This window comes from Erigeron canadensis, chromosome 7 (genome assembly GCF_010389155.1).
Source record: "Erigeron canadensis isolate Cc75 chromosome 7, C_canadensis_v1, whole genome shotgun sequence".
Classification (NCBI taxonomy): Eukaryota; Viridiplantae; Streptophyta; class Magnoliopsida; order Asterales; family Asteraceae; genus Erigeron; species Erigeron canadensis.
In genome coordinates, this window is record NC_057767.1 from 30533710 (window position 1) to 30554501 (window position 20792).

The 20792-nt window shown below is 30.9% G+C and overlaps 2 protein-coding genes and 1 long non-coding RNA gene across 4 annotated transcripts; 2 read left to right on the plus strand and 1 right to left on the minus strand.

Moving 5' to 3' along the window:
- The first annotated feature begins 1176 nt into the window (after positions 1-1176).
- Positions 1177-4718, plus strand: LOC122608516 (probable phytol kinase 2, chloroplastic). 2 transcript variants are annotated; one of them, XM_043781622.1, is made up of 6 exons: positions 1177-1622; positions 3087-3154; positions 3230-3361; positions 3479-3594; positions 3666-3792; positions 4432-4518. In XM_043781622.1, exons 1-5 carry the CDS (start codon positions 1272-1274, stop codon positions 3782-3784), a joined length of 786 nt encoding a protein of 261 aa, XP_043637557.1. In that variant the 5' UTR covers positions 1177-1271; the 3' UTR covers positions 3785-3792; positions 4432-4518. The 2 variants fall into 2 exon arrangements, with proteins under 2 accessions (XP_043637557.1, XP_043637556.1); XM_043781621.1 differs by having other exon boundaries at positions 1178-1622; positions 3666-3780; positions 4432-4718.
- On the minus strand, positions 4366-5425 carry LOC122608517. Its single transcript, XR_006325237.1, has 2 exons — positions 4997-5425; positions 4366-4605 (listed from the first exon to the last, which is right to left on the minus strand). It is a non-coding gene; the product is annotated as an uncharacterized LOC122608517 (long non-coding RNA).
- Positions 5426-15837: 10412 nt separating this feature from the next.
- LOC122608671 (pelargonidin 3-O-(6-caffeoylglucoside) 5-O-(6-O-malonylglucoside) 4'''-malonyltransferase-like) lies at positions 15838-17373 on the plus strand. Its single transcript, XM_043781761.1, has one exon. It carries the CDS (start codon positions 15854-15856, stop codon positions 16778-16780), a length of 927 nt encoding a protein of 308 aa, XP_043637696.1. The 5' UTR covers positions 15838-15853; the 3' UTR covers positions 16781-17373.
- Positions 17374-20792: the final 3419 nt, after the last annotated feature.

Below are 20792 nucleotides of genomic sequence, written 5' to 3' on the forward strand. Positions count from 1 at the left end.
GCAACAAAAGTTGTAGTTCGGTCGGGTAAAAAGTTGAAAAGGAAAATATTAAAAATTTTTGAAGCCTCCGACTTGTTCAACGAGCCAATCAATGTTTGGGCCTTCAATAAATAATACCACATCAATGATATCTTCCAAATTTGTCTCTATGCAGTGCTAATCTATATATTTATTGTTATTACTTTTATAAGTTTATTATTTATAACTAATTAATATAAAATTGAACTTATTACTTTTATGTTATACTTGTAAAATGATATACACACTTTGTTGAATATGTTTGATAAATATAAAAAACTATTATATATCTAACTTATTTGTATTTGTAATAATATATTTTTTTTAATATATATATTTTTTATTTTTTTAAATATTCCTAATCGGATAGATAAAAATGATATTAGTTATTTAAAAAAATAGTTTGGTTGGGTTGTTAATGGAAATGTAAAAATTTGGTTTAGTTGGATTGGGTAAATATAAGAGGAAGAAATTAATTATTTGATGAATAGTATTATTAGAAGGGGTTGTGAATGAGGATGGTCTGAAGTTTCAAGCAACAAAAACAACCATACATATCCTGACTAAAGCAAGATATGTGGTAGGTATAATCTAAACAGGCTTACCTTTACCTAAAGGTAAAGATGTTGCTTCTAGAAAGACTTAACTTTTAAGTCTTAAAATGTCTAGACCTCGGACACGAATCTATTAAGACTACAAAAAAAGTTGTGTCTTGCTAAGAGTTCCGTGTCAAATATTGAAATTTGAGGAATGAAAACTGAAAATTTTGGTCAAAAAGTTAATGGAGAGATAAAAACTGAAAATTTGACAAACCATAAGGACGATTATGTTTTTGCATTCAGAAATAATAATGCTGAAAATTTGACAAACCATAAGGATGAAAACCGAAAATTTTACATAACCCTAATAATAATAATAATTACAATAATAATAATAATAATAATAATGCTGGGAGTGGTACTTTTATTTTTCACAGATTATGTTTTTACATTCAGAAAGGGGTGAGAGCACAACTTGAGTCTACACTCACATCCAACTTTATGTAAAAGCTTTTTTTTTTTTTAATATATTATTATTATAATAAAAAAATAAATAATAATAATAATAAAATCAAGAATGGCGCTTGTTGAAGTAAACGTTCCTTTGATGTTACATTCATTTGATATATCTCTTACAATTTCACTTCCCCTTTTTCCCCGTAACTAACTTACAAATTAATCACTCACTCACTTAACTAACATAACGTTCTAACAATGATTCCCACAATTTGCTCAGCTCACATTTTCTCCCCATCTTACTTCCGTGATCCAAGATTCCGGCCGTGTTTTTCGGCAACACATTTTGGTCTTGTTTCTTATACTAACAACAACCTTAACTATAACAATCATAATTTTCGTTCTAGCTATTATAATATATCCGTGGGGAAATTAAATAATGTGGAAGGTCGTCGGAAAATGACGTCAGCGGTGGCTGCTGGCGGACCCATGTTCTTCTCGGGGAACCTACTTGCCGGAGATATTTTTGCTATGGTTTTTTCGGGTTGTTTCGCATTATCGATATTGAGAGGTTATGAAGAAACTGCTAAGAGAGGGATTTTTAATCAGGTTTTATTAACTGCAGTTTTTTTTTTTTAATATATATTTTTTTTTCAGTTTGCAATAGCATAGGAAAAGTTATCTTTATGTACAGCATTTTACTGCGGATTAGCAAATTTCCATAACTTTTAATTTGCTTAAGTTGTTTTATTATTTATTATAAATATAAGGAAAATGCTAAACACTTGCATCATAAAAAATTTGTATCTTCTATAATAAAACTTAAAAGCTCACGCCTGAATTTTATGGTAAGTGTACAACTAGTTAATGCACCTTTAGGGCTTCGTTTAGTGAAACCTTAAATATAAATGTAGTAATATGCTAGAACTAGTGTGTAGGGTAGTTAGTTCCGCCATTCCGAAGATGAGGGGATCTTGAAACTGATTATGGGTGGGGGTATAAAAGAGCTGAGTAATTAATCAACGAGGTACTTGAGTTTGGGTCTGAGAGTTTTTGAGCTTGAATAAACAATACTGCTCAATTAGTTTCACGAGTCGAGCTTAAAAATTAGTATTCGACTATAAGGCTTGTTTGGAAGATTGTTGATTTAATTCAAGTCATAGGAACTAATCAAGCGTTAAAGGTATTAATTTCTTTCTATAAATGAGCTTTAATCCATTAGAACCAGAGTAGCCTCTATACCTTGGGTACTAGGAGTAAGGCTGTCTACATATCAACCTCCCCATACACTGTCGTAGGCGGTATTGGGACCCATAACCCGTGGAAGACGTCAAGACGGTATTGAGAGTTACATAACTATTTTTTAGCTTTATTCTATCAGGCGATTTTGCTGAATACGACCAGTTTGAGCTCGAAAATAGTTGATACTTTTTTTTTTCAAATGAATAAACATTGAGCTTGAGTTCAAACAATAATGCAATATTCGATTTCCGGCTCCATCTTGAAAACGGTTATATAACATTATTCGGGCTCTAGCTGAGCCCAAATTTTTCTTTATTCGATTCTTGTACACCCTTAATTCGGGTTCAATCCCAACAAAGTCAAGGAGCAACCCGATCAGAAGAATTCCCTGGTGAACCTGGATTATATGGTTGAGCCACCTTCTGAGTGGGGGGCATGGGGCCGCTACAAGGGTTGATTTGAGTCTCACGTGATGGACGTGCAGTGTCTGACATGGGCTAATTGGTATTGCTGGAAAGTTACCTTTTGAGAGCAAATCGATAGCTCTAAACATGTAAGCTCTCACCCGAAGTTTGAGAAACCCTGAGTTTCAAACTTGATCTAACTACAGAAAAGACAGAGTATGGTAACTATGCGTTCTTTTAGACTATTTGCAAGTCTAGCTGCTTATAATCACAAGTTCATAACATTCAATTCATGTGAAAGGTTAGAATGTAGTCCATAACCTATAGGCTATTCAAACTTTCACATTTAGTTTTACGTGAATTCTGGATCTTTGAAGCTACTCGTGTATAAACTGATGCTTTTAAAGACATAATCTCTTATCTTCAGAAACTTAATAGGAAGCTTGTACATACAACAATTGGGCTGGCATTCATGTTATGCTGGCCTCTCTTCAGGTAATTCTATATGATCAAGACGTGACAATATTGACATTAACGGATGACGATCAAGCTACTTATAATCTTTTGCAGCTCAGGCCATCAAGGAGCAGTTATGGCAGCTCTTATTCCTGCTATCAACATCGTAAAAGTGCTTCTTATAGGACTTGGAATATGGAAAGATGAAGCGGCTGTGAAATCTATGAGCAGAGATGGAGACTATAGGTTCATTTAATTTGCTCGTCATATACATGCAGTTATTTCAATCATGTTTTATTCCTCCGTTATCAAATGATATAATTTATGATCTGATTATATCTACCTTGTTTGTTTCTGCATCAGAGAACTTATTAAGGGACCGTTGTACTATGCTTCTACAATCGCTTTGTCGTCCTTAATCTATTGGAGAACATCTCCCATCGCAATCGCTGCAATTTGCAATCTTTGTGCTGGAGATGGTACTCATCTCTTTTGTAATCTTAAGATGCCAATTATATATATTATGCTCTGACATAAGTTTTTGCTCTAGGTATGGCTGATATTATAGGAAGGCGATTTGGAACAAGAAAGATCCCTTATAACAAGGACAAATCTTTTGCAGGGAGTATAGCTATGGCAGCTGCTGGTTTCATTGTGTCTCTCGGGTAATCTTTAGGGTAATCTTTATGCAAATAGTTTTGGACCTAATGGCTTCTTAGTTATCAGGTAATCATGCTAGAATTTGCATTGCAAACTAATACGGAGTAAATGTTTTTACAGAAATATAGAAACAAATTATGCTTACAAAGAAACGGAAGATTTAGGCAAAATATTGAGAAGTATATCCAAAACATCATCATACTTGGCACTTCGTGTAATGAAAGCACCTATTCGTGCAGATAACATATTTCTTGAGTTTTGTCAGTAATAATAATCTGCTTCTAGAAAACTTAAGTACATTGGGTTGAATAGTCTTTTTTGGCCATCTCATTTTATGATTGGACCCATATGATAGTCTATTAAATATCATGAAAATACAGACGCTATACAAAATCGACCTGACATTTGAGATGCGACTGCCTCTCTAAAAAGACTTGTTCTGGATGTTTAACTTAAGCAAGCGTACTAAACCATCTCACATAAACCCCTGTATGACTGTATATGATTTATCAAAAGTATGGATATAATTTTATATTGTTACATGTTTTAATCATCGAAGTACCATTGATGCCTTAGAAACTCAATAGTAATTTCCTGAAAGAATGGAAGTCTATTATTTTAAGCATTGATAAGTTCTGATAGAATATTGCTCACAGGTACATGCATTATTTCTCCATGTTTGGCTATTTAGAAGAAAGTTGGCAAATGATCTTCGGCTTTTTGGTTATCTCGATTGCCAGTGCATTGGTTGAATCCCATCCTATAAGCACTACGTTTGATGACAACCTCATGGTTCCGCTTACATCCGTCTTGGTGGGAACTTTAGTTTTCTGATAAAATGATATATGTACAATTTCAAATGAGTTGTCATGTGCAATGAAAAAACCCTTTTTATCATTAGTTGATCTTAAATCTAGTTTAATTAGCATTCGTATTTTGATTCCCCTCTCTGTATGTGTAGGGTTTTTGGAAGTCAAGATTTTTTTAAGTTCCTGCTTCTCAACTAGGTTTTGACTTTGACTTTTTAATATTTGGCAGTCAAACTTCAAACATTGTGGTAAAAGGTGCAAAATGAATGAGTGTTAATAGTTACAGTTCTAAAAGTAAATTCACATACATTTGATGTTCCAGTAAACTTAATAGTTGCATAAGATTAATTGAGAATAAGAATCATGTATACAAAAAAATTGTAGATCAATTCTCCTAAATAAATATTGGTACCTCATAAAAGTTACAACCATGGGATATGAAGAACAAATGAATTGGTAATCTGTCTGTTCTATCTGTCTGTGTGACTCTGAGTGTTAAGTGTGTGAAAATCATGGTATGTTTTCATGCTTCTAGTTCCTTCATTACGCGTTGCCTAAATTCGGTCAGCTGGTGAAGAATTTCTGCTACTTCTTCTTAGCCTCATCAGCCGAGGGGCAAGAACGAGGAAGAAAAGAAAGCAGGAGAAAACAGTAATGACAACAGCTGCCATGATCTTGCCATCGATACCATAACGTCGGTTATGTAAACGATGTGTAGGAAGATATGGAGCCATTGCAGGTGGTTGCAACACTTCATCTGTATTACCCATTTTCTTTGTTTAGATATTTTTGCATACATTGTATGTTTCTATTTTATCTCTTGATAAAATAATTGGTGGTGACTATTGGTATGGCACTTTAGTTGTCATTTTGTTCTTTTTGTTTGTTTGTTTGTTTGTTTTTCTTCTGGTTTTTGTGTGTATATGTCTGTTTGTTGGAATATTCAATTGGGGAATGTGGATGGGAACAAAATGTCTCTTTGCTAGTAGTAGAAAATGTTGGATTGCTCTAATGCTAAAAGACAGACATTTGAGTATCAATTTGAATTGCAATTTGCAAGGTGATGGTGCTAGAATGTGGACCCTAACAAAATGGCTTATAGATTTGATCAATTTAGATCTGTCTATGGTGCTAGAATATGAACCCTAACAAAATTGGGGATTGGAGTTTTTTTCTTTCTAATAACTACCGACGGTCTCTCATCAGTTTTGTCACATTATTCGTATGTTTCTCAAAAAAACTTTGACAAATCTTTTTAAAGCTGTGATTCACCAATTTAATTTCTCAAATCAAGTTATGAAAACGTAATATAGCTTGAAAAACTAAGAGGGTGTTTGAGATTGCGTTATAAAGTGATTATCTGATTATTACGTTTGTAAAATGCAAATAATCTAAAAAGGTGTTTGTATGAAAAAGTGATTATTGGCTATGAAAACGCAGTTTTAAAAACGTATAATCTATTTTGAACAGATTTTGTTTTATAATCGCAATACCAAACACCCCTAAGATGTCAGCCGATGTATGTTATATACGTAAAAATTTGAATGAAATATTATGGTGAATGATAACTTCGGTTTGTTAAATTATAGCTTATATATAAAATATATATATAAACTAGACGGATTCCCGCGCGATACGTCGGTGATGGTGATAGCGACGAAGGTGTGGCGACGGCGATGTGCAGCGGTGATGGTGGTGGTGAATGTAAATTAATCGATGTAAGAGAGGTTAATATGGTTCATTAAGTGTTAGATGATCTATGTTATAATTTATTTCATTATGGATATTATAGGTAAATAAGTAAAGATTTTTAAATTAGCGAATAAAGAAGACGGTTAATACGGTCATTTTAAAATTTTAATTACTTAAAAGCGGAGAAGATAGTTTGCTTTATGAAAAATGATATTCGTACCATTAAACTTGATTAATTTACCGCATTGTACAAGTATTACAATACACTATACAAACAGTTAATGCATAATTGTGGTAAATTAATCAACTTAGGTGGTACTAATATTACTTCATTTGCTTTATAAAGTAGTATAGATTTATAAAAAAAAAAAGGGATGCATATCAACAAATTGGATGCATCAATTTACATTTTCGGTGACTAACCTTTATAGAATTGGTATTAACTGGTTGGACTCAATATGTTAATATTACGATCAGTATGGTATAATATAATAGCGTTAAATATACGTTAATACGATAATACTTACAAATGTATTGAAGCTATTATTTACTTCCAATCAAAATCTTACTATCATAAAAAGTTTTATGAACGTGGAAGTGGTAAATATGTGCATCATCAAGTCAAAACAGTTTAGCATATAAATAAGGGATTAGTTCTCTCGAATGTAAGAAATTTTAAACGAGTGTCTATAGTAGGAAATAACTAAAGCTGTGTGTATTGTATGTAAACAACTTTGAAATAATGTTTATTGTATGCAAGAATTTCGTTTCAACCAATTACAATCTGACAAGTGGCACCTGTATATGGTTGCCACGTATGTTTTCTTACATACAATAAACATTTTTTCAAGTTGCTTACATACAATACACATAACTTTAGTTTTTTCCTACTATAGACATTCGGTCAAAGATAGTTACATTCCAGGAAACTAATTCCTATAAATAAAATAAAAAAATTGTATGGATGGTGCCATGGTGGTAAACATGTGCATCATCATGTTAAAAGAGTTTAGAACAATGTTTACATGTCACAGGCCGGCCCAATAAGCTTAGTGGGCTAGACAGTAACCTAAAGTTGGGCAAAAAAAAATGGTTCCAAAAAAACTGGTTCGGATTATCTATGAAGCGATTGGAACCGGTTACTGAGAAACCGGCTCCGGTTCCTGAGGAAGCGACAGATAGGAACCGGTTCCACTTTCAGATCCAAAATTCCAGTTTCAATCGGTTCCAAACCGGTTCTTGGACAAAAAAAACCAAAAAAAAAGTCAAACTTTGACCAAGAACCGGTTCTTCATCACGTTAACTAAAACCGGTTCTGGTTCCAATCTTTTGCCCAACTCTACCTAAAGCTACCATAAGCTAAAGATCTCCTATTTTAGGCTTATACTAGTTTTACCTTTATAGGTAACGATATGTCTAACTGTTTTACTTTTTAAATGGCTTCTTTTTATATTCCTCTCAAATGGGATTTTTAAATAATATGTGATTGCTGATTAGAATTGGTAGAGTTATACACAAGAATAGTATAAATTGCAATAAGAAATTGAAATAGAAGAATTGGTAAATTTTGTGTTTAGGATTGAAAAAAATCGTGATCCAATTTTTCTATATAACAAACTCTGACCCTATTTGTTTAAATCTTAATGAACTTAATGAAAAATACTTAATTCATTAAGTAAATAAAAAGTGTTTATTGTGTGATTTAAGAAACAAAATAAAACTATACCGACTTAATTCATACATACAATTGTTTTTACCAATCCAATCATTTAATCAATTAAGTTGTTTAATAGTTAAAAAAGCAAACAGTCCCTAAAATTATAGTTGTTAATTGGAATACAAGTTGAAATTCAGTTTCAATCAAGTAGAGCTGTGAGAGTTGTTTCTTTACATGTCTTTCTATCTTGTAGAGGTATATATTATAAGGTTTTTAGTTATTTATATCCATCAATAAAAGAAAAAAGATTTTTGTTAAGTTTATAAAAAGCCCTAAAAATCGTCTAAAATTTGAGCCACCAAAAAGGCCTAAGAATCGTCAAAAATTTGAGCCACCAAAATGCTTAAGCCGACCCTTGATATCTAAGGGTGAAGGGTGTAGTTGGGTGAATGGTGCAATCGACATTATATATTTTGCATTAGTGTTGATTGGAACGTCAAGAGTGTCTTTGTGTACACGTGGGGGCAACCCTTTTTTAGCAACCACATCCTAATAATTGACGTCTTTTTTTGGCAAGTTTTAACATGGTTTGAATATACGTGACAACCCATTGATTAGTTCCCAAAATGCCAAAGTTTGACATGATGTCAATCACATATGCTTCAACATCAAAAAAATGTCAACTATATATTAGTAACAATAATACTCAGTATATAATAAATAAACAATACTTCACCCTAAGAAAAAGAAAATGTCAAACTATATATTATTAACAGTAACATATATATAATAAAGAAACAATCGATGAAATGCATATCGAATTCACAGGTCTATAATATATACAGTTATACGCATAGTAGCAATAGTTATTTTCTCCAGCCACCACATGACTTGATCAAACTATATACTCGTATATAGTTAATTGACATTAATTAAATTAATATTGAAAAAGTTTTAAAAGTCAGAAGTCCTTTATTAATTACCAGTAGATTCTAAGATGCTGATCATTAATGTTATTATTCAAAGGCAACACATTTCATAGTGTACTTTATTTTATTTATAGACGAGCATGGTATCCGCGCAATACGACGGCGGTGGTGGGGAAAGTGGTCTAGGGGTGTCGGTGACGGTACTATTGGTGGTGGTGGTGTTGGCGGTGTGAAATGGTGTAAGTTGATGTAATTGTGATAGTGAAAAATTTAAAAGATAAGGGCTTAAAGTGTTAATTATTAAAATAAATGTTTAGAGTGTAAATTATAATTCATTAAAGGCAAAACATAAAAAGTTAAGGGTAATTCTAGTAATTCAAAGGTAGAATTACTTAAAATAAAAAGAGGTTAGTTTCTTTATAAGAGTATAAATTAAAATAAAGATGATAATAATAATAATAATAATAATAATAATATTAATAATAATAATAATAATAATAATAATAATAATAATAATAATAACTATTTTGTCATCAAATATATAGTTTCAGGAAGTTTATATATATTCTACCGCGTGAATATAAAAACGCTATTCCATGTTAACTAAGACCATTTACAACAAGGATGTCCATAAGAAATTTGTGGTGACATGAATGATGTTTGTAGAAAGACTATTGATGTGGGTGGTGACTGGTGACATGGAGGATGTCCATCCATGGTTGTTTGTAGAGTATGATGGGGAAAAATGAGGAGAGATAAAGGTAAAAGACAAAAGTTACTTTGGAATTTATTTGGTTGTTTGTAAGAAGAATGGATATATTATTGTTGTGGGTAAAAAGTGTTTGTGAGAATGATGAATGAAAAGCTAACGTAACATGTTGATTAGGATGTTTATTAAAAAAATATTCTAAACTGATGCAGATAGTCTAATAAACTTACAAATGTCATCTAAAAAAAGTAAGAAAAGTCCAAAACACCGTTTTTATAACCGGCTTTAATGAAAAAGAGTTGAAAAAAGACATTCACGAAACCTATCTTAAGTTGAACAACTCTAACAAGCCACCCGGCCAATAGGACCAAGCCACGGTGATTTGGCAAAAGCCGGTTTTTTTAATACCGGTTTTATTATTTTACAAATTTCCAAAAATACTACTACTAAACTCCATAAGCCTATAAAAAGAACTACCATGGAGAACCTCATAATTGTTGGAGCCTGGTATCTTATGCTTCAATTTTGGGGTGGTAAAATATGATAACTAACCAAACGTAAGATGAATATATGTGTTAAGTGTTTAGGAATGTGATTCCTAAACTAGATGTGATAGATGTAAATGCTCGAGCTAATACATGTGGTAAATATATTAATTAAGCTTAGTGCGTAGAGATATGATTGTTTGGGTGGTTACGTTCTTGCAACATTAGCACGTGGGATGACTATCTTCAGGTGACCTGACTATCCACTAATGTCTTTGAACATAAAAAATACTTTTGAATCGACGTTGTGTTTCTTTAACGACAAAGATGGATCATCGAATTAATCGAATTAAAGGCTTGTCACATCGAGTCGGATGTGAGATTCCCTATAAGTTCTTATGACTGCTTACACACAACCATTCACTTAAGATGTGATTAGTAACTTATGTTACACAAGATGTGAAAACGATATGTGAGATTTGATTAGTGACTAATTATGTCACACATATATGATGTGAAAACTATATGTGATATGTGATGATGTATCATATGAGATGTATTTTGGCACAAATAGGATATTACTATGTATATATGTATCCTATGTTGATGAGATGACGTCATATGATTACAGTTAAATGAAATGTGATGATGTATTACGATCATGTGACTTAATGATAACAAAGAAACATAATTCTTCTTTAATGTTTAAAACGGACTGTTTTTGTCAAACATGTGATATTTATTTAACTTTAATAAGCTAACAAATTTTCTTTTAAAATATGTTATACCTTCAAGTACAATAAGGTTAGACAACTAGATGTAAAAAGATGCGAAACTTAAGTGGACGATTTATAAATGAAGCTCGTTTTAGTTCACCAAATACCAGTCTCTTTATTTAGACATTCATTGATTTTTCAGATGTTATGACTTATTAATGATGTTATTATGGTTGTTTAATATTGGACAACCGTTTGAGTTTCCATTTGAATCAGTGACGGAACTTGAATATTTTTTCTGGGAGGGCCAAATCATTTAAAACTTGAGTGTGAGTCGTTTTAGCCCTCGCAAGTAAAGCTTTAGTGCCTCATGAATGATTTTACAAGCTTAATTGGGTTCACATTGTGTATGCACATTATTTATAACTAGTAGCCATAATTTAACAACTTTAAGGACCTTAATTGTATACACTAAGTATTGTCTTATAGATATATTTATAATAAATTTATGTGATATATGTATACTACTGTGTAGTTTTTTCAAAGCTATATATAAGAGATGGTATGTATAAAATTTTGAAAACTGTAAGTATGTATAAGAGAGAGTATGGGTTATAACTTATACGAGTATATATATAACTTATATAAAACTAAAGGAGGAAAAGTTATGAAGCCCATGTGGATTATTGAACCTGTACAACAACAAATTAAAAAGGAAGGCAACGAAAACCAAGATTATAGCCACTTCAACCATGATATAATATATTTAGCTATTTTTCTCTGAACAACTATATATACAGACGAGATTCAGACTTTTGGAGGGGACACCACCCTTCCCGGCCTGCCTTCATAGTTCCGCCATTGATTTGAATTGTTGTGATTATATGCTTCTGTAACACCTTTTAATTAATTAATAAATCATCCGTTATGTATTGGTTAATGTTTTAAATGTTTTCTTCCGCATTATTCACGCTGTTAGCTAGCTAGGCAAAGTTTTGGAAACAAATATTTGTAAACAATGGGTGTTACACTATTGAAAAGTTAGAAAATATTGTTTTTGTTTTCTAAAAAACTATCATTTGAATGTGTTTTCTGTTGACTATGTTTTCTTGGAATACATGTGGTGTTTTCTCCAACTGGACACGCAACAATATTTTTAACTTTTTAGTATAAATAAACAAGAGCATTGATAGTTTTGTAGATTGTCACGTACTACAGAGATGCTTCAACCAAAAAGTGAAAGGCCAAAGATGTACTCGTAATTTAAACTTACTTCGGTGAAAACGTGACCAAATTTGTTGGAAGCTAGCAAAAGTAGGCTGGCACGATGTTGGAAATATGTAAATTACTTGGGTGAAAAACCTAGCAAAATACGAAAAATAAAACGGGGTGTGACATGTCAGAAGTGGAAGTAGGTGGCTGAGCAGCTTGCACGCATGGTTCACTGTTTTTTTTCTTTTACAATTATTATTCAGAATATTTTTTTTTTCACAATTATTATAGAAGATAAATTGCTAATTGAAGAGTCATCTTCTTGTATGATATATAAATTTTGTTAATTGAAAAGTCATTTTTTTGTATGGTATCATAAATTGAATGTGTTAGTCATAATCTTAGATGGCTATAAATTCATGGTGTTAGTCGTAATGATAATTTTTATTTATACCATTAAAAAAAATGGTAATTGGGATGAACCAATTAGCCCCTTGTATCTTTTTTGGATACCATGCCACTTCCATGTTATCGTCATATTGCGTGGTATTCATCTAATTGTTAATTAATTAGTAGTGTACTAGATTTTAGACCCGTGTCCAACACTGGACACGGGATTTACGATATTAACAATATTAGATCTTCATACATTTAAGTCACAAAAGCTTACAATTAAAAAAAAACGGTTTTAAGTGTTATATTTTACAAGTTGTAGTACAATAATCATAGGTTCCTCACTGTCATTATTAGCCTAGACATATTTATGGAATTGTTTGCCGTAGTCATTTCACAAGGCACATGTTATATATAATAATTTCTCCATTATAATATATTTTGAAACAAATGTACTCATAATGTGATATTATTAGGAAAAATAATTAAGAATTGAAATATAAACATATTTGTGATTCCGAACTTGACATTCAAGTATATGTATTTAATCATGATGCGCGTTCATAACACGCATATGTTTATTTTCAATCACTTGTTCTATGATAATATGATAACAATTAGGATTGTTTTTATATTTTTTGATAACAATTAGGACTCTTCTAATATTTGTTAATAAGTCATTAGGTTTTCAAATAAATATTTTTTTGTAGAAAATATTTCATATATATGTTAAATTTTTTTATTTAATTAAATGATTGTAAATTTTAAAAAAATTTCTTAAGTTGATGACTAAAAATAAATATAAATTAAGTATTCAGGGCTAAAAAGTGTAAATTATTGATGGAAAACAAAAAAGTGTAAATTAATGGGACTTTTTCTATAAATTAATATAAATATTAATATAATAATATATTTGGATAATAATTATTAGGATTTTTAATTTGTAGTTTATCTAAATGATGACATCATCAAAAGTCAATTTGATGAAATCGAACGATGTGATTGGTTAATTAGTCATTAGTTCAACTGTCTTATAGTATATATTAAGATTAAGATTTTCTCACAATATTTTTTAACCATAAATAAACAAAATGTACAGTACAATATACAACCAAATAAAATATCTATTGTTTTTTTAACTTTGATCTTAAATATATATATATATATATATTGTGTTATATAATATATGATGAAATTTACATAAATGAAAACACATCTAAAACTCAATCAATTCATATAAATTTTATAAATTATTATATAACACAAATCAAAATATTATGGTCAAACTTTAAAAAGAAGATTTTGAAAATTCAAAGTACTTGTTTTAATATGACGGAGAAGTAATAATTTTAAACGAAGAAAGTATTGAACAATAATTGTGCACGAAAGAAAAACTGAACCATGCAAGCACATTGTTGCTCAACATCTGTATTATTGTTCAAATTTTGGCATGTCATAATCCGTTATGGGTTTTTTTTTTCATGACTTTATTAATGGCTAGCTTCTAGCACAGTTTATTTCTATCTTCTTTATTCATTATTTTTGCTTGCAATTTGAATTTTCCCACTTCATATATATCTCGTTTGTTTTTATTTTCTTTTCGTTTTTTTTTCTAGTCTTTCCTATATCTTCTCCTTTAAGTTCTTTTGTTTAGTTTTAATTTTTCCCATATCTTTTACTTTTTAGTTTTGTTTAATTTGTTTTTTTGTGTTTGTTCTAGCTCTTTGCAAAAACAAATATATATTGTAAAAATCTTTTATTATATTAAAATAAAGTTGCTCTAATAATTTATCGACCAATCACAACACTCGGATTTTTAATGTTGACTTTTTTTTTCAATTTTGACTTTAATTTACATTTTTTTATCATCACAAATTAACACTTTTTACCCAAAATTTTTAATGTAATAAATAAATAAGAGTAATAGATAATATATATCTGATAGAATAATTGTTAATATTTATCGAATAATATAATAACTAATATATATCCAATAATATGTTCTATTATATATATATAATTAAATAAATAAAAATAAATTATATCTAATGTAGATATATTAAGATTTTAATAGTAATTGTATTATTTTAATTCTAAATTTTTTATTATACTAAAGCATAGTTGCTCTAATAACTTATCGACCAATCATATCTCTTGATTTTTAATGTTGACTTTAATTTACACTTTTTTCTTTTTATCACAAATTTAAATTTTCTACCCAATAGTTTTAATATAATAAATAAATAATAATAGCTAATATATATCTAATAAAATAATAGCTAATATTTATCCAATAAAATAATAACTAATATATATTTAACTAAATAATAACTAATATATATCCAATAATATGTTCTATTATATAAACATAAAATTAATTAATTAAATCTAAATAAAATTTAACCTAAATATATTACGATTTAAGAGTAATTGTACTAACATTTTTATTGAAGTGGAATAAAACAAATAAAATGATAGTGACCTATTATGATTTTTTAATGTTCAAATATCGCTAAGTATCTCACAACTTACAACTTTGATTGACATATTATATTTTGTAATATTCACATATCGCAAAGCATGTCACAGTAAACAACTTCGATACACATATTTTTAAAATTTATTTGAATATAAAACATGAAGTGTTGATATGTAGATTAATTTTTTACTACTCAATATAGTATATTAAATTTTAAATATAATAAATTAACTCTAACATTGATAATGCCATAAGTCCGTATATTAGACACAGGCCTAAAATCTAGTTTTAATCTCTATATATATACTAAAAGACAATTGAACTTTTATTTAATTAATAAAAAACAAATAACTAAAATAATTATTTTTACAATGTTATTAAAATTGGTTTTCACACACGAATTGTACATTGCGATATATCGAGTTAAGTTGAGAAGGAGCTTTAAGGTGTTAATATGTGACAAAGATGAGAAGACAAAAAAGACTACAACAAATTTCTTCTATCTATAAAGAAGTCTTACAAATGATGAAGGAAGGTATATGCTTCCAATGTCCTTTTATTACATTAGTTTTCTTTTTATTAGCTTAACATTCTTGTCATTTGAATTGAATACTTAATATCTATTAGTAATGTCGTAAGTCTCGTGTCCAGTGTTAGACACGTGTCTAAAATCTATATACACTAAAAGTCAACTAATCTAACTTTAATTGACCAATCATAACTCTTGATATCTCAAAATTAATTAAATCAAACAAAGTTCATCATTGTTTAATTGGTATCTGATGACCGCTTGCTGCAGCAATATAAACAAACACGTACACACTTTTCACTTTTTGTGTCGCAAGTAAATACGTGGTTATAAATAGAGGCTTTATTATGAGACTCTCCGATCAAAAGTACATCTTTTCTGTTTCTTCCAACTAGCTTAGTTAATTACCTGCATTTTGTCATATATATATATATATATATATATCAGATCGACCAAGTGTACGTAATAATGTCTATTATCAAGATTGAAAAACAATCCACCAAAATCATTAAACCATTTGTTCCAACTGTTCCAACACTCAGGCATTACAAGCTAGGTTTTATTGAAAACTTCTTTGCTTTTTTAAAGGTTGAAGTTGTTCTTTTCTTTTCCCCAAGCAAACACAACAATCCAAACCAGTTTGTTGCCCGTCAGCTAGAGAAATCGCTCGAGAAAACCTTAACACAATTCTACCCTCTTGCTGGTAGATATATCGAAGAAAACCACGTCGTTGATTGCAACGACCAAGGTGTGGAGTTTATATGTGCCAAAGTTAACACCACCCTTCAAGATTTTCTTTCTTACAAAGAAAATAATACGATGATCACCGATGAATTCATCCCAAAAAGCAATGATCATGACGGCTTATTACTTGCGACTCAAGTTACCATGTTTGAGTGCGGTTCGATAGCAATAGGTGTATGTGCTACACATATGCTTTTTGATGCCTCCACTCTATGTACATTTATACACGAATGGGCTGTCATGAACCGCAGAGAAATTAGTACTAAAACCGATCAATTGATCACAGGAGGAGCTGCAGGTTTAAGCTCCTCCTGCGTGTTGTATCCTGCTCGTGGTTTAAGTCCCATTCCAATAATGAGTGGTGACGTGCTAAGCAAGTATACTAGAAAGAAAGTTTCATTTAGTGAGAGTGTGATATCTCAAATAAAAGCAAAGGGAAAAAATAGTACCCATAAATGGTCAAAGGTTCAATTGGTAGCGGCAATTATATGGAAGGCTTTCATTTGTGTTGATCAGAAAATATACAATTATCTAAGAGCGTCTGTTATCATCCAGGCGATAAACCTTAGAGAAAAAATGGCGTCCTTGATACCTAAAGATTCTTGTGGAAATATGATCGGGGTGTTTGGCACAGAAGCTGTAGCTGCATAATCAACGACGACAGAAGCACTTGCATATCTATTAAGTGATTCTGTGAGGAAAACCATAACTAACTACGCAAAGGTGAACCACAACAGCGAAGAAGGGAAAACAATGGTTTTCGATGCATTTTCACAAATATTGAATATTAATTCTGATCTCACTAATGTGGTTCTTTTAACTAGTTGGTGTAAGGTTCCTTTTTATGAAATTGATTTTGGTTTTGGAAAGCCAACTTGGGCAACCCCAGGAACAATAACCATTAAAGACCTTACGAATTTGATGGATGATGCGCAAGGTAATGGAGTCGAAGCGTATGTCTTTCTTGAGACTAAAGACGTCCCGTCTTTTGAAGAAGCTCTAGATCGAGTTATAAATGATTTTGCTGCCTGATTGATCTATATCGATATTCATCTATACTACTTTGGTTTGAATAAATCGTTAATAATGAACGTGCAATAAAGATCAGTTAGGGTATACTAATTGGTTCTAGCTTGTGTCAATTTTAAACAAAGTTTCCTGTGATCAGTTTTAATCAAATATGTAATAAAGTGTTGTTTTTCGTAGCGCTTGTATTTTGAACTTGCTAACTAACAATGGTAATTTAATCCGTCTTTCTAGTAGATTCATTCTTATATAAGTTGAGATTGATAAATTTGATTTAATCTTAAAGAAGCAAATGATAATATGAAAATGAACAAAAGAAGCTAAGAGAATACAAAGTAACAGAGGGTGAATATCAAACTTTGCAAAAGTTAAATTGTCACACAAATTGATGGGTCAAAGTAAAAGCTTTAGACAAGAGTTGTTGGTTTCTAGAAAGCTTTCTTGTGCATGCAATGGTAGAGTAACTTAGAAGAGGACGTTGCATTTGCGCACCAACGCTTTTTTATAACATCAAAATGGCCATATAATGGGCCATTAGGCATAGCCCAAATGTGTCGGTATTGTAGCAAGATCTTTCTTCGCATAGCCCAAATTTGTTCGTATTATATTTTGCCAGACTTTTGAGAACTTATGTGTTATGTTATCAGTTTTACAATAATATTGAAGTGGGCAAATTGCACATATGTTTGCGGGATTAAATGTCACGTACATATCTTTATATGCAAGCTAGCTAGAGATTATTGTTGGAAAAATAATGATTCGTATTATAAATATAATGAAAACATGATTAAGATTACTAACCTGAAGATCCTGTGGAACCTATTAGTTGATTCAGCATTCTTGCCATTGAGATTGGTTCCCAAATTAAGGTGATTATATGTTAGATGGGGAAGAAGAGAAAACACACACACAATTAGAGAGGGGGGGCGTGATTAGTGATTCATTAGTCATTAATAATGATTAATGATGTTATATTTATATATATAACATTTATACTTAGCCCCCTTGGTGTTTTATGTAATGCGTATTATTAGTCTCTTTAATTCTAATCACCTAATGGGAAACCCTATATTATGTCACTAATGGTAAATACGCCCATCGTATATTTACCGACATAAGGATTTCAATTATTTGTCAATTATCATATCTGACTGATATATGATCGGTGAAGGTCACAACTACGTGAGTCCAACATTTATATCTCTTTAAAGTTTAGATATGGATTATACATCTCTTTAAATTTTAGATATGGAACGTTTAATGCACAACAAGATTAATCATGAGGGAGTGTCGTCTATGAGGATTTATGGATCTCGGCAGAGGGGGAAAAAAGCATGGATTATAAATGGGACTTGGATACTTCTTCTGGCTTCTCTGTTAAATATTCTATGAGATCGCATCTTCAAAGACTTCCGATTGGACCATATAGATGGATCTTCCCGTGGAACAAGCTTGCTTCGTTTAAAGCTAATATTCTAGGCTGGCGAATTGAAATGCAAAGACTCCCAACTTTGGACCGTTGTCACTTAGGCAAGTTGCTACATCTTTGTCTCTTTGCGCACTTTGCAATCTCCATCCCGAGACCACCGAGTATCTCTTCTTAAACTGCTCATTTGCAACCTCCTTATGGTGTCGAGTTCAAGTTTGGTGCCAAATTACTTCTCCAATGCCACATAATCTGCAAGAACTCCTTCAGTTTCATATGCTAATTGGTACGACTTCTTCTAAGCACAAACTCGCTCAACTGGTCCTGCTTGCATATCTCTGGATAATATGGAGAAGTAGGAACGATTTCATAGTCTTGAACAAGCAGCCATCTCTTCACTTCGCCTTCAAAGAGATTAAAAGAACTAGTTTCTCATGGCTCTCCAACCGATTGGCCTCATCATGTATTATTAGGCCCCAATGGAATAGTTTTAACTTGTAATTTCTTTTCGTACTTTCTCTGTTTATGTATGTATCTTCTAGCTTCTTGCTAGAATTTATATATGAATAATATACCGTTTTTAATGTTCAATAAAAAATTATAGGTGCAACAATTATAATTATATAAACTAAGATATAAAAATAACGATAAGTATTATTATCAACAAACTTAGCAAAATACTGAATAATATTAAACTTTTATGACATTAAATCTAAAAATAAGTTCGATCATACTACTGAATACTATCCTATAAGTTTGATAGTTTGAATTCTAAAAATATGACTATGTTGCTTGTTATCTTTTAGACTTTTGTGAATTTTGACAATGATAAATGATTGCAAATTCCAAGGCTTTAGCAGTAAGTACATCAACACAGGTTATTTTTTTGAGAGGCATATTCAAGAATGATGTTGCCGGAAAACTCATCGGAGAAGATGACTGAAGTGTAAATTTCCTGTTATAACTTGTAGTACCTGGTAACATACATCGCATAGCCCAAAAACATAAGTGCATACATCACATAGCGACCCGAGTAGGTCACTACATTACATAACTATTTTGTCATAGGTGGTGACATTCGTATGTCATTATTCCCTTTTTTTTAACCATCAAAGATATGTAAGTGGGTTTTTTTTGGTTAAGTATCATTATATAATTTTTGAATAATTGTTAGATTTGTAATGATCTTAGTTAAAAACATATATAATTTATATATATATACTAGTCCTAATACCTGTAAGATGTACGGTAACTATATAGATTGTATTATAAAGAAATTCGAATATACTTCATACATGATTCGTGAATATGAAATAGATTGTCGTTAAAGTAATCGGAGCTAAATTATAATAAACAGTAACGATAAATATAATATATGTTTATTTAGAGTTTTGGATTTAACTTAAATTTTTAATACCACATCAAAATCGGAACTTATAAGCATAGTGGATGATAGCAAATAGCCTTGTGATTTCAGATCGTAAACTCAAGTTTTTAAAGTCTTCATGTTAATAACTGATTATAATTAATATAAGTAATAGAAGTTGTAATTTGAGAAAGAAAAAAAAAGACAATTTATTAATGAGAAAACGATTCAAATAAGTTTATAATGTCTTTTGTATTAACAAGTCAATAGTTAGAGTTTAATTTTAAGTCTAATAAGGAAATTGAATTTCTATACAACTAAAAAAGCTAATTTTTATTTTTAAAAAAATAAATTAATTAAAAAGACACGTGTCGATCAAGAATTACGCCACGTGTCGTTTCAAGAATATGTCAATCCTGTTTTAGTTTATTGGTAGATACATAAAAAAAAATTTAAAAATTAGGCTACCTAAAAATCGGGCCTAGGCCGGTCGTTCACCTCGGCCTATGTATAAGCCGCCCCGTGATTCACGATCATAAGATTTTTCCCGTACTCTATTTGGACAATGATTAATGCTGTTTTCATTTCACAATCTGTAACAAACACTACTAATTTTCTTCAGAAACTGGCATTGGTCGTGCCGGCTACACACTAGGTACCAGTACGGGCTGAAACCAGCATTAATTCATATGAGTCGGACAAACCCGGCACTAAGGGTATGCTATTTTTGCAACAATTTTATGCTTGAAAACTTGTGTTGCAAAATGAGTGGCAGATATGCCTTATTTGGAATAAAATTCTTACATGAATCATTGTCCAACTAACTGAATGCATGGAAATCAAAA

Excerpts from the sequence above, each read along its gene's own strand:
- LOC122608516 (XM_043781621.1), top strand. The coding sequence starts at position 1,272 with ATGATTCCCACAATTTGCTCAGCTCACATTTTCTCCCCATCTTACTTC. Across the intron at positions 3,155-3,229 it reads TTATGCTGGCCTCTCTTCAG|CTCAGGCCATCAAGGAGCAG; the intron begins GTAATTCTATAT and ends AATCTTTTGCAG. Across the intron at positions 3,781-4,431 it reads GGTTTCATTGTGTCTCTCGG|GTACATGCATTATTTCTCCA; the intron begins GTAATCTTTAGG and ends TATTGCTCACAG.
- LOC122608671 (XM_043781761.1), top strand. The coding sequence starts at position 15,854 with ATGTCTATTATCAAGATTGAAAAACAATCCACCAAAATCATTAAACCA.